Source organism: Nyctibius grandis, chromosome 5 (assembly GCF_013368605.1).
Source record: "Nyctibius grandis isolate bNycGra1 chromosome 5, bNycGra1.pri, whole genome shotgun sequence".
Classification (NCBI taxonomy): domain Eukaryota; kingdom Metazoa; phylum Chordata; class Aves; order Nyctibiiformes; family Nyctibiidae; genus Nyctibius; species Nyctibius grandis.
This window is the reverse complement of record NC_090662.1, coordinates 8,951,599-8,977,507: the sequence shown is the minus strand read 5'-3', so window position 1 is coordinate 8,977,507 and position 25,909 is coordinate 8,951,599. Positions and strand designations below refer to the sequence as shown.

The 25,909-nt window shown below is 41.2% G+C and overlaps 1 protein-coding gene across 1 annotated transcript in view; it reads left to right on the top strand.

The window, feature by feature from the left end:
* The first annotated feature begins 4,452 nt into the window (after nt 1-4,452).
* The window catches only part of DMTF1 (cyclin D binding myb like transcription factor 1), a 32,255-nt gene continuing 10,798 nt past the window's right edge, over nt 4,453-25,909 (top strand). The window contains exons 1-11 of the mRNA XM_068402225.1: nt 4,453-4,602; nt 11,414-11,530; nt 12,030-12,149; nt 13,112-13,206; nt 13,955-14,069; nt 17,159-17,235; nt 18,658-18,815; nt 19,640-19,672; nt 20,836-20,945; nt 23,343-23,571; nt 25,258-25,409. Coding sequence (XP_068258326.1) covers nt 11,422-11,530; nt 12,030-12,149; nt 13,112-13,206; nt 13,955-14,069; nt 17,159-17,235; nt 18,658-18,815; nt 19,640-19,672; nt 20,836-20,945; nt 23,343-23,571; nt 25,258-25,409 — 1,198 coding nt within the window. The 5' untranslated portion in view covers nt 4,453-4,602; nt 11,414-11,421. The remainder of the gene's footprint in view (nt 4,603-11,413; nt 11,531-12,029; nt 12,150-13,111; nt 13,207-13,954; nt 14,070-17,158; nt 17,236-18,657; nt 18,816-19,639; nt 19,673-20,835; nt 20,946-23,342; nt 23,572-25,257; nt 25,410-25,909) is intronic.

Sequence of the window (25,909 nt, the reverse complement as noted above, 5' to 3'; positions counted from 1 at the left end):
GGCTGGTCAAATCAGTAGTTCAGCTCTACCAGCCCAAAGACACAGAGCGAGCATCTCAAGATAAGTGGGCATGACAGATAAATCATGCAGCCAAATGAGGAGAATCTCCAGAGCTGTGGATTGCAACGAACCAGGGAAAAAGGCACAATTTGTGACAGCATCTTTCCATGAAACCACAGACAAGAACAGTAAACCAGTCCAGGGTCTGAACTGGGACCAGTGCACCAGAGTGCATTAAGCAAGGCACATCCTACATCCCAACGCAGAGCAGAAGGACCATTTCCCTGTGAGCACCAAAGCTGCTTCTGCTGCCAGTGCAGAGACATACAACCGAAGACCTCCCTGGTGAGATCCAGTCCACTGAAATTAGTAGTTCCTTCTGCATTTAATCATTTCATATATAACATGAACTTCCAGAAGTCAAACCTGTTGAGATCCCCATCTTTTCTGCAGCACAGGGAGTAGAAAGCCCTCTTTCCTCAGAAGCAGGAGGCACAGTGGGGCACGGTTTGAGCAGCCAGGGTCTGCAGTTGCCCTGCATGGAAGGAGGTTATGGGCTGCACTGGGCCACTCACAGGTGCTCCGGCCAGCTCTGAAACTGCTGTAAATGAGACATTGTGTGTCAATGGCTGTTCAAGGGAGTGTGTGGAGCCCCTGCTCAGGCAGATTTAAGGCAGAGAGGCAGCTGCAAAATGAGGAGATACAGGTACAGAGACAGGTGAAGGGAGAGACAGCTGAGGAGATGCTCCATGCCAAAGGCATGCACTCCCAAGGGACAGCAGTCATGGGCAATACACACCAGGGCAGGGACACCCCTGAGGGACTGCAGCCCATCAGTGACCCAGGCTAGAGCAGAGGACAATCATTAAGAAGCAAAAAGGAGCAGAAGAATGGGAGGCGGCTGTTCGTCTCAGAACAAAAATACTTCACGTATCCCTGGGAAACTAAAGGTAGGAGCCCAAAGGACATCCCAGCCAGAGGTGCCCTAAGAGGTTAGATTGATCTGAAGCATAAGCAGTCTGGACTGCCTGCTGGGATTTGCAGGGCTTCAATGTTTAAAGCAACTTACATAGGTTTTAGGCAGGCTGATCCCAGATGGTTAACATGAGAGAGAAAGACAGAAATAGAGTTGTACAAAATATCTCGTGCACCTCTGCTAATTGCTCTGACTTCACATCAGAGAGATCCCTGTGTCAGTTCACCCGTGCTACCCACCCATCCCTGCAACTGCTCCACCAGCCTTTAAGGCCCCCAGGCCCATAGCTGCACATCACCTGGGATGCCCATCTCCCTAAGCCGAGAGGCAGAAGGCAGTAAGCGATGCATTCATACCACAAACCACGGATTTGATAATATAACCAAGATCTATGATTTTCTCTTCCAGCTACATCAAAACCTGCTCCAGGGCTTCTCATATTGATTACTACACCTCTCTGTTACCTACTTCATATTTACATCACACACACTCTTACAGGTCAGTTCGAAAGCAAGCTGCTACGGCCAGCCACACTGCTTGTCATCTTGCACATCATCCACCCTGCCCATCTCCCAGTATTTAATACATATAATTCAAGGCCTGCTCTAATTTCTTCTTTTTGCTTTTCTTCTCTGGAATCTTGCAGATTAAAACATTTTTTTTCCATTAAGAAAAAGGATCTACACCAAGCTTTCAGTCTTCTATACTTCCTGTCACCATCCATGTAATCAGATTTAGGATTATTAAGAGTTTATGCTTTGCCTTCAGGATTTACTGAGCACCATGGTGAGTCATCAGCAAGTCGACAATCCTCCATCTCACATCTTCTTCTTATCAAGCAGTGCCACCTTCTCACTTTTCCCCTAATGCCAGATGAGAAGTGAGCGTACTGTACCTACAGAGCAATGCTAACTTAGCTTTAACTTCATTGCAGCAAAGGGAGAAAAGTTCCATCTCTGGGAGGCAGCGGGTGGGTCCACGACACGTTGCAGTAGGGACACCTCGTGGCTACCAGCAACATAGGTCCTCTGGAAGAAAACTGGATGGATGGGTAAAAAAACAACTGCTACTTTAAAAAAAGGGATTGTTAGGCCCATAGCAAACTCCGCATTTGATTCTTTCATCAGCTTAAGTAGGTATATACGCATGTAATTGTTCCATTAACACGAGGCAACTCAGGATGCATGAATCTCATTTGCTCCACAGAACAAGAGTCTGTTACAGAGTAAGATTTTATCCTGTTCATTAAACACCAGAGAACTCCAGTCATCGATTTTCTACATATATCTTGAACTTGATATAAAGTAAATGTTCCCGAGTGTGGTTGTATCATGTATCTGTCAGGAAAATGATATTATTCCCATTGTACAAACGGGGAATAGGGCACATACAGGGGTCATGATCCCAAAACTGTACAAAAAGTCTTGCAGATCTCTGACTAAAACACAGGACGGTGGCATACAGTTCCCAGTGCCCCACGCCACAAAATGCTGCCACGTGATCTGGCAGCAGCGGTTTATCATCATCATATCTCACTACCACACATCCAAAACCAACAACACTATGTAAAAGGAGGCACAGATTTTGCAGTTAAAATATTGTTTTCTACAAGGTACATCCACATAAATAAGATAAAAAGAGAATAAGAAGAAAGCCTTTATAGCCAGCATGAAAAATGCTCATAACTGAGGGGATAACGTATGGGGAAAATAAGCATGGTATGGAAGGAGTCCTCTTCATGTTTGCTGCTTACTACATGAGGTCTTTCTAGAAATTTTCATGTGACGAAGACATTCATGAAATGTTAAAATTATTGCTTCCTTTCTGAACAGTCTGAACTCAGCCTCCTGGTTATGCATTTTGGTACAGCTCAACTAAGTGATATTCCATTATTTTTAAAGCAAGACCACAGTCGCCTTGAAATAAAAAGGCAAAACAGAGGTGTACTTGGAAAAACGTAAATGTTGGGTCCCCGCCTCATTTGCTGCAAAAATTGGGGAAAAAAATCAGGGAGCTGCAAGAAACCATGTACTGGTGAATCCAACAGCTGTACGCAACCCTAGAAAAGCTAATTGTACCTCTGGTTTGGCCAAGGAGAGCCTAAGGGCACTGGGCACTTCAACCAAACTTTTCCCTGGAAGTCAACTACTGGACATGGAATTTGAGATGCCCGAGGTTTGACGTCTCGGAAGACCAAGTACACAGACACCAGAGTTAATTTAAGTATGCTTCAAGCAAAACGGATTATACAAATCCTGCTTTCAGCTCTCATCCCAGCTACCTTCTTCTTGTCCCAGCTGTGCTTTTCATTTCCACTCTTTCATCACCTCAATTTTATGTGCAGTCTCTTCCCTGCCCTGCCTTGTCTCCCCATTACAATTCTTAGTCTTAGCCCCTGTTTCCTTGTCCCAGCTACAAGCCTTTGTTTTACAGGTGCAAATCCCCACCCTTTCTTCATTACTGTTTTAATCTAGAATAAGAGACAGCGAAACTGAGCTTTACTACACTCCTTTCCACAGAATCTCCCTGGGAAGAGCGATGCAGGGAGGACCCTGTTCGCCCCAGCATTCCTAAGCTGCAGCATGCTCAGGGCAAACAGAGCAACCCAAAAACTTATGGACAAGATGCAGTTGCCTAACCGTAGTCATCTAGCCCCATCTGAGATATCCTACACCAGATGGGGCATCTGTCCTGCCTTGCCTCCCTCCAGTTGCTGCTTCAGGAGCCCACAGGGCTCCTGAAGGTCATGCTGACACGGTGCCCTGCAGGCATCTTCGATGCTTTTAGGGTTTTAAAGTATTAAAATGCACCAGATGTTTAGGACAACTGAATCCTGCCTGGCAAACAGATTCTGCTTCTCCAGAGGCTTCAGGATGCCTACAGCCTGTGAGGAAGGTTTGCAGAAAAACTGTTTTCAGGGGACGAAAGCACATTGTAAAGCTTCCAAGGTTTGGGGGAGGATGCATCTGGAGGTCTACCACGTCAGGGAAGTAGCCGGAAAGGGGCTTTGTGGTAGAAGCGTAATGAGGTTTTTACACATAAAATTGCAGGCAGGGGATTCCGCGCACCCTCTTGTCCCAATCTACTGTTTGTCTGCGAGGGGGCTCAGCGGGTGACTTTTTTTGCCAAGGGTCAGGGCACCTGCACACACCCACTCTGTGAGGTGACGAGCACCACGACCTGCATGCTGCTAGACGCCTGCTTATTCTCGTTTTTAAGGCTCATTTTTTGATAACGCCATTTTTTTCCAGGTCGTTAGGCAGGAGGGGAGTGAAAAGCGAGCCGTGAAGGAAGCGTGGATGAAAAGAGGGACTTTTCCTCAGGGCCGGGCACAGGGGGGGCCCTTCCCGCCTCCCGCAGCGAGGGAGGCCAAGGCGCCGTGCGCTTTGTGGCACCGCCGCCGCGGCCGGCCCCACACCGTGCGCTTTGTGGCGCCGCGGCGGGGCGGAAGCGGCGGGCGAGCGGGCGGCGGACCCTTCCGGCGGGGCTCGACGCGGGCTGCCTGCGCCTCGCCCCGCCGCTGCCTCCGCCTCCCCCACTCGCCGCTCGCTGCCGCTCGGCGCCTCCATCCTGGTACTTGGGAGTCTCCATCCTGGTTTCTCAAGTGCCCGGACCCAAAACAGGAAGTAAGTGCGCGGGGGCCCTGCGGGCTGACAGGGCCGGGAGCGGCCGGGCGGCGGCAGCGGAGCGGAGCAGGCTGAGGGGATCGGGAGGGGGAGGCGGCCATGTCCGGCCCCACGCCTCAGCCGCGGCCGGACTGGGCTGGGCCGGGCCGGGCTGGGCTGGCAGTGGATCTGGCAGCGGTCTCGGCCAGCGCCGCTGCCCACCGAGAGGACGGGAAAATGGCGGCGGCGGCCGGGGATCAAATGGCGGCGCTGGCGGCTGGGGGGCAGCGGGGGGCTGAGGCGGGCCCTGAGGCGCGGAGCCGCCGCCTGCGGGGCGCAGCGCCCGCCCCGGGGGCAGTGCTGGGGGCTGGGGCAGGGCTGCCAGGGCCGCTGTCTCCCGGCGGCTGCCTTCCCCCGGGCCGCGGTCCGTTGTTCCCCGCTTTGCCCGGGTGCTGCCGGGCGTCGGGAGCGCTGCGCAGACGGAAATTTGGACGGGGACGGACGGCAGAATCGGGGAAAACCTGGGCATGACCACACCGCGGCTCCCTTGGGAGGGCGGCGTGCGGGGTTTTTTCCTTTTTGTTTGCTATTTCTGTTTTAAACTCCTTTTCCCCTTACCTTGATGTCTGTAATAAAAGGCCACCTGCACGAACGCGTTTAAATCTGATTTCTCTTCGCTAGGTCAGTGGTTGGGGTACCCTAAGCTTGTGGCTTTTATCTGTTTTGTTTCATAATCTTTTTTTTTTTTTTTTCCAGCGAGAGTTGTGATTTGAGGTTGCTTGGGGCTTTATTTTTAAGAGGACTCTGAAATGCGTAACTCTACCAACATCAGGGGTTTCATCTAGAAGCGGTACCAGGCGCTTCTGCACTAGAGTTACACTGTTTTGCTAAAATAAAGGATTCCGGTCGGACAAGCCTTTTTTTCCTTTTTTTTTTTTCTTTTTGAGGTCTCTGTTCTTGGTTGTGTACTTGGGCACAGTGAAGCTATTACACTTACACTAGCTACCTCTTTAGCTGACAGATAGTATTTGTTTGCATTTATTCACAAAGAGTTTCCATTGTTCAGCCCCACCTGGCCACTGTAAGTTATATGTTGAAGTAATCTAGAAAATGCTTCTTGTTTGCCAGCGCTGCTCTGGCCGTAGATGTAAGTTGGCTTCTTGACAGCATAGTTAAAATCCCGTTGGAAAACCGGGAGATGTAGGCTTTGCAACAAGATGGACACATCTCATTCAAATTCTAATTTCCATCAGTCCACATGGTTATAATAATGGTAAAACTTTGTGCTTGTTTTCTAGACACTTACTGAAACTTTCTAGGTGATGTTTTATGACTTCTCAAAAAGACTGAACATTAATCAAAACTCCTTAAATAGAATGCCTAAAAATGCTGATTTTTGGCATAACCACTCAAAATTATAAAAGGTGGGTGTGTAGGAGGCTAAGACCTCTATGTTTTTGTACTGTATTTTACATTTTATGATAGTCCCTTATTTATGAGTATTATTTCTGTGCTCATCTGTCCATCAGAAAGCAACAGAGCTATGGCTTTGCTTATCAGTCTTACACCTTGTACAGTTAGGATAACAATCAACTTTTCATATTTTATTGCATGCTAAATTTCTCCATGTTGTTTATAAAGGTGAAGAAGTTACTGGAATGCTTAGAATGAAATTGGATTTACATGAAAGAAAAAGAATATTTATTTTAGTACGTATCATGCTTATCAAGATTTTTATCCATAGTCATAACCTTGTACCTGAGAGCCATTCTCTATTACTGAAAAAGCAAACTTACAACTTTCTTTTTTCTTTTGAAAAAGGTAGGACTTAGCTCCACACACACCCCCCTCGTGTGACATTTAAAGTGTGCTCAGTGCTTTTTATTAAAATATCAATGGATAGGCTAGAATTCATGGAGTTCTGCCAAATTTGGATCAATGCAAACGAGCACAGTTTGTCCCATTGAGTCTCCCATACATTCAGTTTCTGTGATGGCCCACTTCTCTACCACTGACGAGTCACATGTAACGGTTCCTGAAGGACTGTAATCTCATGCTGATACAGTTTAATAAATCTTTGTGTGTCTCAAACTGGGGTCTTTGGGTCCTTCTCTTTGATCTCTGTCTGGTTTAGTCCCCTCTTGGGTCAGGTGTTGCAGCTGTTAAAGACACTTCCTTTGTCGTGGATTTTTAGACCTGAGCGGAGCCCATTTGGTGTGGAGGAAAGGTTTTATTGTTGAATAAAGGCATAAGAGAATTGGGCACTAGTTAAATAGTAAAAACTACTCATTGTGTATTGTAAATATTGACTACATAAGAGCCATGGTACAGAATACACTAAACATTCAGGCTTCCTTAAATGAGATATATGGGGTCCTGTAATGACTTTGTTTCCTTTCTGTTACTCTTGAATGAATGCCTTGAAATCCCAGTGCATCCTGTGTGATTGTTCCAGTTAAATCGATAGTTGGAAGCCTCCCTTAATAAACTTCAATTTTTGCTTCTTACAGGATTTAGTGAAATATACTTTTACTTTTTGCCAGTGCAGAGAACACAGCCTTTAGTACAATTTCATGTAGAAATTTTTAAAACATTTACAACAGTCCACAGAAGACTAGACATAACATTCAATTAATAAGTAGGCAGTAATGACAGAATTCTGTCTGCAAGGGTAAAAATACTATTTCTGAGAAGTGCTTAATTTTACAGCCCGCAGAATAAATGAGCCCATCTGGCTATGAAGATGATTTAGAATTACAGGAATTTTGTATAAGAATGTTCGGGGGTTTTTTGTAACTTGTTATAAAATCAACTTTGTGTGTTTTTTTTCTGCCTAAATCTTATGCATGTTTCCCAAATAAATAAGAACCGCTGTATTATGTGGCTTTAGTGGAAAATTTGTACTGGAATTCTATATTAAGTGATTCTTGTAGGCAAAGTATTTTCATGTCTGGTTGCATGTTGAAACCTGTTTAAAATCATAATGCACCTCTTAAAAATGTTGGGTTTGGTAAATACACCCAAAAATCTAACAAGGATTTATTAAATTTACACTGATTTCTAAGGTGCTATCTTAGAAATTTAAGATTAGGCTATCTTCACTGCATTTCATAATACGCATCCACGCTGTTAGTGTATGCGCATCCAGCAGTGTTCCCTTCCCCCACAAGCTGACAGCCTCCTTCAGAACATAAAATATTAGTGGTAGATTGTTATCTCTATAAAGAATGTGTTTGAATCAAGGATTAAAGAAAAGTTGTGGATCATGCATTTAAAATTAAAGCAAGCTTTTTGTTTTAAATAGAGAGGAGTGCATTTTCAAAAGCATACTCAGTGAAGTTATGAAAAGAAGGTGATATTTTGGAGGTGATGAGGCTACTCAGTGTCATAATTCTCACTAAGAAACATTGGCTGTCATTAACTTTGTATTTAACTTTTCCAAGAGTAGACATGTAGTGCATTTGCAGGTGTCTGTATTAAACAGAATTTGCGTGGCACATCCTAAAAGACCTCTGCGGTGGTACAGCGTTGTTTAGCATGGCTTCGGCTGTCACCCCGTGATAAATGAAGGACATCGGGCGAGTACAGTGTCCCTGCAGCCAGCATCGAAGCAGCCTGCATCAGAGGGCGTTGTCTCCTGCAGCAGCACTGTGCTTTCTCCACTGAGCTCACCATAAACTCCGAGTGGTCCCATCGTATGTTGTATTTGATGTATCTCCTGCATACGTGGTACTTCCATCATTGTTTATGTGTAAAGCAGTGATTTTTATAAGATCTAAGGATTGTTTCCTGTTCACACAGAAGAACCACCACAGTTACTCATTTTTTTTTCACTTTTTGGTCACTAATTCATGTCTTCATGGGTTTGCACTCCTGTCCTGGTGTGAGTGTATCTTGAAAGAACAAGTTTGTTTCCTTCCTTCAGTTTTCTTGTATTTGTGGAGTCTAATGAATAAAAAATAACCCTTATGTTCTTTGCAGTCAGTTTTCAGTTGACATCCAAGGCCATATCCATTAAAGCTGGAGTTTTTCCTGTCAAATCAAGGATTTGGCTTTTCTTAAGTTTTTTTCGAGGCTTGGTTATGATTCTTACGTTTACTCAGAAAACTTGAGATATGCTAAATTTCAAGTATCTGCCACGGAACATTATCGGTATTTTCTGGAGAGCTTGCACTTACTGGTGGGGTAAACCATTCTTGGGAGATGGGCAAAAAGCAAAACCCTGCTCAGTCCAGGAATAACATTGCAGAGTGCTGCTTAGGAAATCACCGTTCCTTGAACAGTGTGCTGTGCACAGTTCTTTTGTGCTTTGTAAGGAGTACCTGGGAGCTCAAGCAGACAAGTGTAGACTTCTAACTTGATCAGAAGAATCAGCACTGCCATTAGATGTGGTCCCTCAGCTGTTGTCTATGTAGTCCTGTTGCAGCTCTTTGTATGGAAGCGTTAGGGTAGCAGCTATTGATTGTGGTGTATCTTCCTCCCTACCTCTGATGGAAATGCCCGGTTTGGATGTACGAACCCCTTCCGTGCTCTGTCCTTCTCTCTTCTAACATGGCAAACTAGCAAGGGAGGGAATGCAAATAGGGAACCCTCATTACTCTGTGTTTTTGACTTGGGAGCAGCCTAATCCTATAAACATATTCTTTGATTCTCAGCAAATCCTGAGTAACTGATGAAAGAATGTCCCAGCTACGCTATCTCTATTCACTTTTCAGTATTCTTCCAATAAAAAGAAGGAATGGTCTTCTGCTGTGGATGGTGCTAAAATTGCCGCTGCTTCTAGATCAGCTGTAGGTGAAGTACATGATTGACATAACGTGTTTTATAAAAATAAATCTGTCTTTCAAGCCTTTATAGTGGTGAGGAGAAAAATACGTGCTTTCATCTGATTATAGAAAAAGAAATGTTTTTACTTTCTGTTCACTATAATTAAAGAAGAATCCTCCATGACATCTCAAGTAACTTTGGGAATTTTTGCTACAGCATTCCCTATAGTAACAGTTATTCAGAAAGTACATATGAACATGAAAAAGGGAATCTATCTATTTCCTTTGGCCCTCCAGAATTACCCAATTTGTTCGCTCCCAGAAAGTTAAATGAATAACTCAAAACTGAGTTGAACAAGTTACAGTCTGCTAGTTTAGCTATAACACTTCGGATTTCTTTCTTCATGTTTTAGGTTAAGGATGCCTCTTTTGGTTCTTAAAAATCAGTACTGTAGCTGTGCAGCAAACATAATTTCTCATAAAGGATAGGGCAGAGGTTGTAAAACTCAGAAGTGGATGAATCCCAAGTAAGTTATTGCCTCCTACACTTGCATGTGGCAAGGAGCTGTTGCTGATGGTAGATATGAAAGTAAATTTGAGAACCGTCTGATTTAAAATGTTAACGGTATCTGAAATTTTTTGTCATGTTCAGAAGGGTAATATCACTTCATTCTAGGAATCAGTCACTACATGTGCTTAGAGATGTGCCAAATCTTCATCAAGCTTGAGAGGTGATAAGTAATTTTATTGAAAGACTGGCAGTAGTTTTATCTTTCCAGGAAAACACTGCTCTTGGGAATCTTCGATACCAAAGAACATGTTTCCTGAATAAAAATCGAATCATTTCCTGCTGAAGCAATGTTGTTAACATTACACAGGGGATTTAAAATCCAGGTTGCAAATTTGACATACCTATGGGTATATGGGTATCCCTGCCTGGTACATGGAAGCTTTGTAATGTTATTGTTATTTATTTTTTTATGCTATAGTCAATTATTTTTTAAAAAGTTAAAATTGTTGATAACAGTATTTTGGCTTTAAAATTAAAGGTACAAGTAATTTTTTTCTGTTGTTGACATATGAGAAAACACATAAAAAGGACGGAGCACTTCAAGGAGAAATAGATCATATTTTGTTTTTACAAAGCTCTGCCAAAGACAGTCACCAAACCCAGGTGCTCAAAACTGATGAGATCATTGCAAAGCTTCTGGATATTTTACACGTGATTTCATTTAGCTTCTGCAGCAGAAAAAGTTACAGTTCTTTGTATTTGGCGGATTAGAACTTTTTTTGTGGGGTTTTGTGTTATTTCAAAATTAGTAATAGTGCTAGTTTACATTGAAATTCTTATAAGCTTTGGGTTTCTTTGTAGTACTTTTGTAGTGGAAATGAGATTATCAGAAGCACTTTGTATTGCCCTAGTTCACTGAATTCAGTGTATACTGCTTATCCTGGATAACTTCTTTTCTGAGTAATTTTTTATACTGGTGATTGCCTGCACCCAGTTTTTCTGTACTTCATGTTGTTTCAATGGTAAAGAAAAAATAGTAGCTTCACAAGTTAGTTATATGTATGGAAGGAGAATAAAACTTTGCAACTTAGCAATCTATAAATAGTGCAGCTATGAGTAGTATGACACTACAAAAATATTTCTCAGTCCTGACTAGTTTTAGGTTATATAATAGTAAAATTATTAAATGAGCAGTGGAACAAATATTAGTGAGACAGAAAATATTAGATGTGAACAACTAATAGCCTAGGTTTGTGTTTAAAAAAAAAAGTAGTAGTAGATTGGAAATGCTTCTGAATAGGGGGTTTAGGTACTATTTTTAACCGGAAAAGTAGCTCTGAAGGTATTTGATGTTACCCTGTGCGATGTGTAAGTGTGCAGGAAAAGCAAAGGCAGGTGAATGTCTTAAACTGTGAAATCGTTCGTGTGAAAGAAGAGACAGGCATTCGTCATTCTCTGCGGGAGTTTATGCTGGTTGTTTGAGATAAAGGAAGCAGAATTACAGTCAGAGTGGCAGTCTGACTGCAGAAAAGTAACCTGTGTATTGCTCTTTCAGGTTTGAGTATGAGCACAGTTGAAGAAGAGTCTGACACAGTGACAGTAGAAACCGTGAACTCTGTGACTTTGACTCAGGACACTGAAGGGAACCTTATACTTCATTGCCCTCAAAATGGTATATAATTGTATTGCACAGTATTATTTTCTTATTTTTACATTGATCCTTCCCTGTCCCCAAATTCTTTGTGCTGCTTGGATTCTGGTTACTGTGCAGTGATTTGTTCTGTTTCAATTTAAAGAAGGATAAAGTGTCAAATTAGATGTAAATCACAAAATTATGTATGTATGTGCCCAACAAGGATGTAGCTGTTCTGATTTATTTCCATGGAATTGGGTTCTTAGAACGAAGCATGTACCTAGATTTGTGAGACTTAAGGATGTAATGGACTGTGGATGGAATTTACAAAGAAAATCTCTCAGAAAATCTGTGTTGAAGAAAGCATGTGAACTGTTATTGCCCATAACTTGGACCAAGTTCCTGGGCAGTAGTAAAGCACCAAACCAACCTGTCGCATTTACCTCTACCTTTTGTTTTGGTCCACTTTGTTAACAGAACTTTGTCCAAAGCTCCACTTTGTTAACAGGAAGTAACCTGCGTATGTTTTTGTTGTTAGAAACTGATGAAGTAGACTCTGAAGACAGCACTGAACCTCCACACAAGAGGCTTTGCTTGTCAGATGATGATCAAAGCCTTGATGATTCCACTCCATGCATTTCTGTTGTTGCAGTTCCAAGTAAGTTCTTTCACGTTTATGTACTCCTGTAGCAAATGTTTCTGTTGGTAAAGGTGCAAAGTGGACTCTTTGGATCACATTACAATATTTTGCATGTTTTATTTTCAAATGTTATTAATGTATTTAGGTATCATCTTTACCTCTCAGAGCCTTGGATGGTTTTGCAGCAATTGTTATCTATACAGAACTGGCAAAATAAACCTGCCTTACAGATAGAGGACTGCAGGCACAGGTGCATTGAATTAAGTTGAAGGATAAGTGAATGAACAACAAACTAGATGCTCTCCTGCAAAGAGCTATTAGTTTTTTTTAATGATCAAACAGTATAGTTAGTGTTTCCATGTTTTGTGATATTGAGATGCATGGTCTTTTTAAGGTAGAGATTGTTGTATAAAAGGTAGGCTGAGTACTGAATTAGTTTTCAGGAAGTTGATTGAATATTAGATAGTTCAATATAACCTCTCAAAGGGAAGTAAAACCAGATCTAGCAAGTTAAAATACCAATTTCCGGTACCTAGAGTGGCTCTTTATTTGGTGGAACATAGTAGAAACTCCTTAGAAGTAAAGGCATTATCATGTTGAAGTTGAAGGAAAACTGGGGAAAAAGAATGCAGCTGAAAGATTTGAACATTGTCCTTTACTAATTGGAAAATACTGAAGATAGGGCTGGAAAGAAGCATTAATACAGTAACAAGTGTTTGCACCAAATAAAACACCTTTATTTGTATGTTTCACATTAGGTCTTTAATCAAGTGTAAAACTGAAGGTTTCAAACCCCATATTTAAATTTTATGAAGAGGAACAGTTGATAATCATATTGATGATTTTACTGTGTCAACAAATAAATACCAAATAAGGCCTCTTTAAAATTTTCAGTGCAAAGGTAGCAATTTATAAAACCTATAGCATGCATAAAAAATGTTACAGGAGTAAGGTATACAACTAACATATCCCTTCTGAAGTTTCAGAAAATGATCAGAGCTTTGAGGTGACCATGACTGCTACCGCTGAGGTAGCTGAAGATGAGATTAACGAAGGAACTGTTACTCAGATTCAGGTACAGTAAAACTTAAGAATTTACCTATATGATATACATTTTTGTTTAAGTTGAAATGAAGGGGAAACAAATAGCAAAAAGGGCTTCTTAAATTAATATGATTAGTGTGAAACTAGTGTATTTGAACACAGATGTTCGCAAAATGTTGTTCTATAAAAGTGCAATTGAATCATTTTCTATATGAAAGAGGTTATTTGTAGTGTAACTTCCTGCCCAAAGAGCAATACAGTAAACAAATGTAACCCTCCACTGATAATTACTTGCTCTGTGGTGATCTGCGTAGAAGACAAGTTTATCTGTTATTTCTGTCATTCTTTGATTATAAATTAAGCCTTATAACAGATGTAAATATGCTTTGTCTTGTCACCCGTCCTAACAGCTACATACAGTTCTCGTTGTGAGTGTACCATGTTTAAAAGTTCTAGACTGGAGATGCTGGACATAGTCCTCTTTCCACCAAAGCCAGTGAGACTCTTCCTATTCACTGTACATGAAACAGGATGAAGAATGTTATCTAATTAATTCTCACAATATCTATATGTTAAGATGCTAAATCTTACTCAGGTGTTTTAAGAAAGGTGAATGTACTTTTTAATGCCGTATCTAAAAAGTGGCACTTTCTGAGCAGTCAGCAAGGTAATTAGGTGTGGTGGTTTAATTTTCCTTCAGTTTATGCCTCCATGTTAAATGCAAGGTGATAGAAAGAACTGAAGATCTTACTGGATGATTTCATATTGGTCTTTTCAAGATTCTTCAGAATGAACAGCTGGATGAAATCTCCCCAATGGGCAATGAAGAAGTGTCAGCTGTTAGTCAAGCCTGGTTCACAACCAAAGAGGATAAGGATTCTCTAACAAATAAAGGTAAGGTATTTCAAATGCAGTTCCCTAACCCTGTAAAAAGGTAAGCTATTCCAAATGTCTCAGAACATTTTGCAGGTTGCATAAAGCAATCTCTGGCCTGGCTTTTTTAGTGAAGATATTTGAGAAGACTGATTCTAATAATGCTGAGAAATCTAATGCATTAAGTCTTCACCATCCCTCATACACTTTGTATGCAAGAAGAAAGTTGGAACTCCAGATACACTTGGATAGGAAGAGGGGCCTTGCTTGCAGTGGTGATGGTGATTCTGGTGCCTGTGGTAGAGAACTGCTGTAGATAATGCGTGTTGGCACAGAGGGGGCAGACAGTTGTGTTTATTCCGTTTACATTTCTGCCTGGTTAGGAGATGGGAAGCTGCAGTCAGAGGAGAGTACACCAGGAAAACAATTAATCTGTGCTCAGGTTGATGTATCTTCCTCTGAGTGGGGCTTATTAATCTGGCTACTGTGTTGTAATTCATATTAAACAGTTTCTGGAATGGAGTTACTTCAGAAGAAGAGGGATTATGCAGACCAGGATCTACTGAAATAATCACCACTGCTCCTAAAACTGCCACCCCATTGGCATTCCTCCCTTTCAAAATGTACCTGCGAAATCATGTAGTAGTTGCTGAACTTTAGGGCTTCCCCCTACCTGCCCTCCTCAAGGAAGTGCCTTTCTAAACCTAGAGAAACAACTTAGTGTGAAATGAAGACATGTTGTCTCTCCAGTTTCCTTAGTCTCTCTACTATTTTTCTTACCCCGACTTTGCCTCTTTCTAGGGGAAAAAAAAATTAAAATCTTTTTCAGTCAGTCCAAAGCAAATGCCTTTTGTATTAGAAGACTCTAGAGAAAAAAGTAATGGTTTTCTCTCACAGAAGCAAATGATCTCTTACCTAGTGAGTTCTACTCCAGAGAGCTGAGTGTACTGCTGAGTCAGTGAAAAAATGTGGGTGAGGCACACAGAACCTGGGTGTTGGATATGGAAAATTCAGAGAAAGGGAGCTGAGCAACTGTCAATGACCATTTCACTCACTGATCCCAAGTGTGCACGAACAGTTGCTTCTAACAGCCAATAAATAATTTCTCCCTGTTTTCTCTGACCTTCTTGTTTATTAGATTTGTAGGGCTTCAAAGCTGTTCAGTCCAAGGACTGGGGCAGAAGTGGAATAGCAAAGAGATCCCTTTGCATCACAGCACTGAGGCAGTGAGAAATCATGTTGCTACAGTTGCTGTGCTCTAGGGTGAGAGGAAGCACAGAGATTATGATCTTTCCAGTAGCTAGTGGTGAAGGACTTTGGTTGGGAGCAGCACGTTCTCAGCTGTGACTGGAGGAGTACGTACTGGTGATTTGGCAGAGAAATGAGTGTTTTCATATGACTTGGTGGCCTCATGTTTGATGTGTGTCTTGTTAAACGTATTAGAAACTTACTGCAATTGTTTCTTTTGTAGCTGTCTCACAGATATGTCAAGTGACCATACATGACAAGTGGCATTTTCAGTTGTGAATGAATGAGGGCGCTAAATCTGGTAATTCTAATTAAGAGATGAATAATTTGGGGAAGACATTTCCACTAACATATATCTAGAAATATATTTGAGAATCCATACTAGCTGAACCTTTCTTGAGGTCTCCATGCTCTGTGGCAGAGATCCGCCGTGAAAGAATCCCACTATGTGTCTCCTTTTACTAGGAGTGTACTAGGAGTAGCTGGGAGTTTGATGTGTGTTGCCTGAGCTCGTAATTTTATAGTAGTCTCCACCTGATAATGCTTTCTTAGAAGACCTGTGGACAGGTTATAATAATGTTGGCACTGAATAGGCAAACACGTGAAGTGCAAAATATACTTCCTTTCCTAAAAGAGTTGTGTGTTACAGATTATTCCATGCGCAGAGTAGCAGCGTCCCTTTAAGTCAGTTCAGATGCTTTGGTAGAGGTGTGAACCACAGCTACAGTAGTAGGTTATTGTTCTGTCTCTGTGGCTTTGGAAGAAGAGATTGAAGCCATCAGGCACAAGGGAAGAGTTTTCTCTAATCAGTTCAAACGGAATTAGTAATAAAGCCTGTACTTTTCATTATAATTGGATTTGAGTAAACAGTCTCTTTGGTGTGTCCTGCCTCTCAGCTCTGGTAATTACCAGGCTGAGAAGGAAGTACGCTGATTTTTCTGAGCAGAGATGGGCAGGTAGCCAGCACGCACCAGTATGTAAACTGGGTCACCAGCATAAGCTTAATTATAAGTGATCGTTAATATATTAAGTATAGTATGAGCATGAGGGGAAAAAAGAAGACTATATATAAATTCAGAGTGGGAATGTTTTAATGTTTTATTGGTAGACCTCAGGTTTGAAATTTTCTCTCTGAATAGATTTGATTGGATTTGCTTTTAAAGCTTAGCTGGCATTGTAGTTACTAAGGGCATAGACAGAGACAAAACATAATGTTTGTTTCTGCTGGTTTGCCACTTTTATTTTGGAAATAAAACACTCAGCATGAGTCTTTATCTTGACTGTGACCACTGGGCATTATTCCCAATACAAAAAAAAAAGAGAGAGAGGGACCAGCTTGTAAAAATTGATTAGGTAGAGCATTTATGTCTATGAAAAGCGCTCACAGTAGGTAGCACTACTCACATGTTGGGAAGTGATAAGGTGTATAAAACAACCCCCCCGTTGTTGCCAATTCCTCAAGTAATATTTTGAGTCACATATTAAGTCCCAGCTTCTGGAATCATTTGAACGCATGGAAATTTCAGCTGTCAGTTTAAAGACAGAAATTTTCTAGTTGTGGCTTAAAAGAAAGCCTGAAAATGTGACTTGACAGCACAGACGAATCCATGTTCTGTTTTTTAAAAATGGATGTTTTTGAAGAGGGGTCTGACTCACATTATTTAAACATTAGTTGACAGTTACTGAGGATTGTTTATCAGTTCTGAAATAACATCTGTTGAAAATCAGTTCTGGTTAAAGTAGCTAAAATTACTACTCTCTTTTCTTTGTTAATTGCAATAATGAGGGTCGTGTTTTTCTGATATTTTTGTTAATGTTTTGCTGACTTTCACTTCAGTATAGTTTGTTGTTTCTATTTTCAGGACATAAGTGGAAGCAAGGGATGTGGTCAAAGGAAGAAATTGACATTTTGATGAGTAACATTGAGCGTTATTTAAAGGTATGTGTTATAGAGTATGGTATCTGCTAGTTGGTGTAGTGATGCAGCTCCTGCTAGGAACTGTCTTTTTTTAGTACTTCCCAGAATGTGCAATAAGCGATTCTGATCAGTTCATAGTAGAAGTGGTGATTACCCATTTGAAATACATAAGGTAATTGTATCCTTACACAGGATTTGAGACTACTGAATGTAACATTGCTTTTAATTTGCAAACTGAATATAACCCATTTTAAAATTTCACGTCAGGGTGCTCAAGTGGCTTAATCTCTTTCTCTGAATACATATCACTCATGAAATCTTCGGTGAAGACAAAGGAAAAAAGTTGCATTAGGAATGGAGATAATTTTCCTTACCAAGCGTTGAATACAACTCCCAGACTTCTTTGATGTCATATCTGTATTTGTTTACTACACTAAGAGGATGCCAGTGTCGGCTTTCTTCCCCTTAATGTATTGTTGTCAGAGTTCAGTGCAAAAATAGGCATGCAGTTAACAGGCTGACAGTGATAATTGCCCATAAGTCATATTGGTGGTAGGCTTACAGCTGAGAATATTTGAGCTGAGCACTTACAGCTGAGAACATACAGCCTGGATATTACAGGTTCACCAGCCTTTATTTGTGAATCAAAAAAAAAGCCCTTAATTTAGTCTTCATTGGTATAAAAATCCTCAGTATTAGCTGTAGAAAGTGTGCCTGCCCACACGTGTATTAGAATTTCTGCCACAAAATCATTTGTAGGTAATATTTTTTAAATCTAGAGATGCTTTTTTAAGCTAGATAAATAAGTTTTCTGAGTCACTGATAACTCATTTGATTCATTGTTTTCCCATTTATCTGCTTTCTTGTACTGCTTCGAATAATTGACATATAGTGTTTTTCAGTTCAAGCTGAAGTTAAACTGAAGCTTTCCTTTTCTACTTAACTCCAGTGCTTTTGTATCAAATTTGCTTTTAGTTTCCATCAGAACAAGGAGAGTAGTTTAACTGGAAAAAAAATTGCTTTCAGATAAAAAATATCTAAAATTATGTAATAATACAGGATGTTTTGACAACCTTCCACTGTATAATCCCAGGATAATTCCACCAGAGTATATTTTCCGTGATGTTCTACATGACGCTTCAATTTTTGATCTTAAAATATACATTGCACAGATTTTTTTAAATGTAGATGAAAGTAAAGCTTTTGTGTCTACCTGGACTCCAGTGTAAAAAAAACCTAGTGTTCAAGGGTTTGTCTTTGAGGTAGCTCATTCATAAATATTCAGTTTAACTTCTGGACTGTAGTGTTTGAGATAGATAAAAAGTTGCTTAGTAGTGTGCTAGGCTGCAGTGCATAAGTGTTCTACTTCTTGATTTCTGGGAGACTTTATCTAAGGTGTTTTGTTTGTGGTTTGTTTTTTTTTTTTTAAATGCTTTCTTCTAGGCCCGTGGAATAAAAGATGCCACTGAAATTATATTTGAAATGTCAAAAGATGAAAGAAAAGATTTCTACAGGACAATAGCTTGGGGTCTAAATCGGCCTCTCTTTGCTGTCTATAGAAGAGTCCTTCGCATGTATGATGACAGAAACCATGTTGGAAAGTATGAAAACCTCTAATGCTGCATGGTTTTATTGGTATCAGTAGGGTCATGTATTTAATGTTTGACATGTTACATGTGAGACAGAGGATTCTAGCCGAACACACCTAGCTCTTCCTAATCATGTCACCTCTGCTGAATTCTGGTAGATCAACCTTGACAATAGTTATGTTAAGTTGATGGTATCCACAACTTGAAAAAAACAAAACAAAACAAAACAAAGGTGCAGAGAGGATTCTGATGTGATTAGAAGACTTGAACACAAGCATGGATCTGCTGAGATGTAGTTTCTTTCTAGAACTCTGATCTTGAGCTAATTGATCTTCATCCCTGTGCCCTTAGTTTGCCCATCTGTAAAGCAGTGGGTGTGGCGCCATCTGGAAGTGCTGAAAAGGATGTTAGATTTTAGTTTTTAAAGGTAGTTGAAAATTAAAAATACCATCACAATGCTGATTTTTTTTTTTTCATGGAAGGTCAGCCTTGTGGTGATTGTGACCTGAGACAGGAAGGAAAAAATAGCTGTTCATTTGAGAGACTAATACACAATATTCTAAGTATGTTCTTAGTAGTAAGATAACTGAGAATGAGGAATTTTGCTGGCAAATGAGAGGAATCTTAGACCAGATAACCTTAGAAATGCACTAATGTGGAAAATGTTGTTTGTTCTTCACGTTCTTTCGAAGGATTCAGTCAGGTTGTTTCTTGCAGCTGAAATTCCTTAATCTCTTGTTGTAACTGGATGTGTACTATGTGGTTAGTAAAGCAAAAATATTTATGCTGTGTGCTTTCTGTTTAAAATAATGTCTTTTTATTTACCTGTTTCTTAGGTATACTCCTGAGGAAATTGAAAAGCTTAAAGAGTAAGTCTTTTTATTAACAAGGTCACTCTACTTTATTTGTATTTAGTAGCTTGAGTAGTTTTTACAGGTTTTGTTATATGACATCACTGAAAAGTTACAAGTAAATTTGACTGCTCCAACTCTTATCAGAAAATAGTGGTCACTAAACTAATCTGTAGATAAATTAATCTACATTTGGATTATTTTTTTATATTCTCTAATGTGTATTCAGGACGTAAGCAATATGCAACAAAGTTCTAAAGCAAGCCTTGTGTTGAAACTAGTGATGTTTCAGATTTTTACAAGCCCAGTCAACATTTGCGGTTATGTTTCTGAAAACCAGAAATTCCCTTTCTTTAGGAAACCTGAGCAAAGGTTATTTCTAAAGGAAGTGGCAGGTCAAGAGTAAGATCTCCCCTATGAAGTATTAGAGGTACATAAATTGTCAGTAAGGCTCTTTGATTTTAACTATGAACCTGATAGATCAAAGGGGATGGGGGCTGCAGACTTTATTTCTTCTTGCAGCTTTCCACAGTTGAGCAGTTTGAAGAAACCATGCTGGACTGAAGAAAGGAAAGGAATATTTTTCATTGTGTAAATGGATATGTTTGAATCAATTTAGCTGGTTTGTGTCATTCGCAAGGTGCCTGTGGTTCCAGATGTGTCCAAAGTAGTTATGGCTCAACATGTTAAGCAACCTGTTGTCCTGTGTGGGAGGAAAATAATAGTTAAAATTATGAACATGATTATGCAGTGTTTTACCTCATTTAAATTGTAGGATGCCTGGGTTTTCATTGAGCATTATTTAGATTTCTCAATTTATCTCTATACAACCTGAAAATCCTTGAGAAACTTGTGTAGAATGAGTGTTGGCTGTTTATCTAAACATTCATATTGTATTTAACACAATAATTAAGCCTCACAACATTCCTGCAAGACAGTTACATATTAAACATTTTATAAGTGAGTATCCTCTGGCTTAGCTGGCCCAAATGGCTTCTAGAAACACATACAAAAATTAACAGTGATGATAGAAAATATGTTAATACTGTAGTATCAAAGTGGCTCCCCATTCTGTCTTTAAGCCTATAAACTGCACGTTTATCCTGGTTTTATTAGACCATATTTGATATTTTGGTAATCTCATAACTGGATATAATGCTAATGAGCACGTTTCTGTTTAGGCTGAGAATAAAGCATGGTAACGATTGGGCCACAATAGGAGCTGCACTAGGGAGAAGTGCTTCGTCTGTAAAAGATCGATGTAGATTGATGAAGGATACTTGCAACACAGGTGAGGTAAATGCTGGTGTCAGTAATGGATATTCTAGTTAAAACTCTGTCACCTTTGCCTTTGTTAATGGTGTTTTCAGAGATGTGTAACTCTGAGCTGAGGAAATTACAATGTGAAATCTGGGGACGTTTTAGAACGTATTTGGTATAGGTTTCTCCAGTTTCACTTCTTAAAGATCAGAACACTCAGTTTATTTTTGCAGTCCATTATGTGGTCTGGATGATCGGGTAGCGAGGTGGATTGTGAACTGGCTGAAGGAAAGAAGCCAGAGAGTGGTGGTCAATGGGACAGAGTCCAGTTGGAGGCCTGTATCTAGTGGAGTCCCTCAAGGGTCGGTACTGGGGCCAGTACTATTCAATATATTCATTAATGACTTGGATGAGGGAATAGAGTGCACTGTCAGCAAGTTCGCTGATGACACAAAACTGGGAGGAGTGGCTGACACAACGGAAGGCTGCGCAGCCATTCAGAGAGACCTGGACAGGCTGGAGAGTTGGGCGGGGAGAAATTTAGTGGAATATAACAAGGGCAAGTGTAGAGTCCTGCATCTGGGCAAGAACAACCCCATGTATGAGTACAAGTTGGGGACAGACCTGTTGGAGAGCAGCGTAGGGGAAAGGAACCTGGGGGTCCTAGTGGACAGCAGGATGACCATGAGCCAGCAATGTGCCCTTGTGGCCAAGAAGGCCAATGGCATCCTGGGGTGTATTAGAAGGGGTGTGGTTAGCAGGTCAAGAGAGGTTTTCCTCCCCCTCTACTCTGCCCTGGTGAGGCCGCATCTGGAATATTGTGTCCAGTTCTGGGCCCCTCAGTTCAAGAAGGACAGGGAACTGCTAGAGAGAGCGCAACGCAGAGCCACGAAGATGATTAAGGGAGTGGAACATCTCCCTTATGAGGAGAGGCTGAGGGAGCTGGGTCTCTTTAGCTTAGAGAAGAGGAGACTGAGGGGTGACCTCATTAATGTTTATAAATATGTAAAGGGCAAGTGTCATGAGGATGGAGCCAGGCTCTTCTCAGTGACATCCCTTGACAGGACAAGGGGCAATGGGTGCAAGCTGGAGCACAGGAGGTTCCACTTAAATTTGAGGAAAAACTTCTTTACGGTGAGGGTGACTGAACACTGGAACAGGCTGCCCAGAGAGGTTGTGGAGTCTCCTTCTCTGGAGACATTCAAAACCCGCCTGGACGCGTTCCTGTGTGATATGGTCTAGGCAATCCTGCCCCGGCAGGGGGATTGGACTAGATGATCTTTCGAGGTCCCTTCCAATCCCTAACATTCTGTGATTGTGTGATTTATGCCACTGGAGCGTACTTTATTGGTGTGGATTAATAAGTACTTTCCTTTGTGTTTAATGTTTATAAACATACACTATATATTTGATGTCAATTAAGAGACAGATGCACTTTAGGAGTAAATTATTGGTTTTTTTGTAGTCTGTATATTCAGATGGAAGGAAAATTTAGTCAGGCTTCATGTAATTACTGTATACTAAATTGTTGTATGGTTAATTTACTTCAACTAATATAATTCAGGTAGCTTGGACCAGTTTGCTTTGGTCAGTATTTTGATAAGTTCTGTGTGGCTTCGTTCATAGAATCATAGAATCACAGAATGGTTTCGTTTGGAAGGGACCTTAAAGATCGTCTAGTTCCAACCCCCCTGCCACAGGCATGGACACCTTCCACTAGACCAGGTTGCTCAAAGCCTCATCCAACCTGGCCTTGAACACTGCCAGGGAGGGGGCATCCACAGCTTCTCTGGGCAACCTGTGCCAGTGTTTCACTACCCTCACAGTGAAGAATTTCTTTCTAGTATCTAATCTAAATCTACTCTCTTTCAGTTTAAAACCATTCCCCCTCATCCCATCACTACTTGCCCTTGTAAAAAGCCCCTCTCCCGCTTTCCTGTAGGCCCCCTTCAGATACTGGAAGGCTGCTAGGTGGTCTTCCTGGAGCCTTCTCTTCTCCAGGCTGAACAACCCCAACTCTCTCAGCCTGTCTTCATAGGAGAGGTGCTCCAGCCCTCTGATCATCTTCATGGCCTCTGGACTTCCTCCAACAGCTCCATGTCCTTCTTATGTTGGGGGCCCCAGAGCTGAACGTAGTACTGCAGGTGGGGTCTCACAAGAGTGAAGTAAAGGGACAGAATCACCTCCCTCGACAGGAAGAGAAGAGAAAGAAACTGGCAGCAAAACAATGGAGCTATGCGTTTGTTAATCAAGAATGTATATAATATAAATTGTTAGTAAGTTAGAACAGTTGTATCTTCTTCACAAGTCAATATTTGCATCTGGAATAAGGTGTTAGGCACTGAAGGTAAATGTCTGTTGACGTGTTACGGATCAGAACAGAGAGCATCTGCTGTTAGTTGAGTTGGAGGGGTTTTCTGTCTTTCAGGAAAGTGGACAGAGAAAGAAGAAAGAAGACTAGCAGAAGTAGTACATGAGCTAACCAGCACAGAACCAGGTGACATTGTCACACAAGGTGTATCGTGGGCTGCTGTGGCAGAACGGGTCGGGACACGCTCTGAAAAGCAGTGCCGCTCTAAATGGCTCAACTATCTCAACTGGAAACAAAGTGGGGGCACTGAGTGGACCAAGGAAGATGAAATAAATCTGATCTTGAGGTTTGTTGTTTTAATTACATTTAAAGGTTCGTAATACATCACGCTAGCAGGATTCCACTGGGGTCCATTGTGCTGGTTTCTTAGACACTAAAAACTCTAGAACCTTCCAAAAATCACTGCTGTGTTTAAAGTTCCCAGAGATTTATTATTGAACATATTTTTTGTTTTTTGTTTTTTTAGTGAATGTTAGTGTTCGTGAAAGGTGTCAGATTGAAAACCCTGGAGACTGAAGTCTTCTTTATTCCACAGAAAAGGTACAGCACAGGCAGCGACCGTGCAAGCTTCCCACACGTTGCACCACCAATGCGCTTTAACCCTTAACTGGAGGGTAGTTCAGTCTCCCTGCCCGTTCAGTCCTTGGCCTCTCTGCTGAGATGGCCAACAAGGGTCAAGTGTGGTGGTGGTTTCTGTGATGTGGACGTCTTGTCTACAAAGAACTAAACCGAGACTGCAAATTAATTTCATGTAGGCCACCAAATACTGATTGGATATCAGCATCTTTGACTACATTTGAACTGACAACCTGGTAGTAACTTTGGAAATCTTTTGCTCTCTCCAGTCCTCCTCCCATTTTGAATGCCTTTAACTCAGGCTTTTTAGCCAGTGGATTTTTATGGGTTGATAGTTTTGGGTGGGAATAAAAACCCAAGACATACAGGGAATCTAAACATCATTTACAAAGCAATATTCACTAATTTACTGAAGCTGTTTGACTTGAACTCAAAATGAGGAACTTGATTCCACATTTCAGAATGTGCTGGTTATCTGGTTATAATTCTTAATATTTCTGTGCAAATGGTATCTGGTTTGGTCTGTCCAGATATCCTTAATCATCCTGCAGGGTAGTTTGGTTGGTTTTGGTAGCTTTTTTCTTTTTTCCCTTTTTTGGGTTTTTTTTTTTTTTAGCTAGCCAGAATATTCAGTGCTATTTCTTGCTGTGTGAAAAGAACTTTTCTTAACTTTCACAAAAATATTTTGCCTCTCACTGTTCACCTCTCTTTCATATGCTCCAGGTACAGATGAGCTGGAGGCAATTCAGAGATATTCATAGTATTCAAGGAGATCCTGGTAGAATCCAGTGTGTGCATAACATCTGCCAAAATTATGTGAAGACTGTCTCTTACCTGATGGGATTGATTTATGAGGAACTGTTTAATACTGTAGTTAACTTCGTCTACTTTGGCTAAGAAGTATCTGAGTGGAGGCAAAAAACTATGTTAAGGATGGATGATGAGTGTTATTTAGGAGAAAACAGAAGTAAATATCATAACATGAAATTAATTAACTGAAAGTTCAGAGTGAATCTCAGGAAGTATTTCCTGCTTTGGAGATGTGTGTGGGGAATGGTTTTCCAAAGAGAAAAGATGCAGGTACCGTCATTTGGAATGCTTCACAGTAATCTGATCAAAGTCCTAATGGATATGTAAATAAGGTAAATAATCCTGCATGGCAAGGAGATGGACTGGATCATCTAACAGGTCTAGTCCATCTTCTGTTGGTTACGATTCTGCTTGACCTCTGGCAGCGTGGAGCCTTGGAAGCCTATGTCGATTCATGAGCTCTGGTGGGCTATTCATTAGCATGCCATTTTGCTGCTGTTACGTGTGACAAGACCGGAGATCTGCAACACCCCGTGCAGTCTGGAGGGTAGTTTCTAACAGGTGAATATTTTCTGTGTCCTGCCAGGATAGCGGAACTCGGAGTTTCTGAAGAAAATGACATCAATTGGGATTTACTAGCTGAGGGATGGAGTAGTGTCCGCTCACCACAGTGGCTTCGGAGTAAATGGTGGACCATTAAAAGACAGATTGCAAACCACAAAGATGTTTCATTCCGTGGTAATGTACTACTTGCACACTTCTCTTCTGAAAGCTCCTTTCACAAACATCAGAGGAATAAGGCTGCATTTTGTGGTCTACTTACAGCATTGCTGGCCAAAGAGCACCTTGCTCCTTTGCTGGAAGTTACTGGCCCCTTGGATCTGCTGGCTGAATTGCTCCTACAAGCAATCCTTAAGTGTTTCAGTTGAAACAAGCCAAGCGGATGTATACAACTAAACTGTAGATTTTGCCAGCTCCCCTCGCTTTGGCTAAAGTGAGAGCATGTATATGAGCAGCTCAGCTGGCAGATCTCAGATGATGGTGATCTTTGGTATGGAGGGCAGTGACCTCTTCAGGTGGAAGAGGTATCTGCAGCCTAACAGTATCACCACAGGTTAGATCTGTTACCTTTAGAATGTTAAAATCAGTGTGACGTGCTAAACCTTAGCTGTAGATAGAACAGAGATCTACTACTAGCCGCACAGTGAGGAGGAGGGCAGGAATCGGGAGTATAAAGC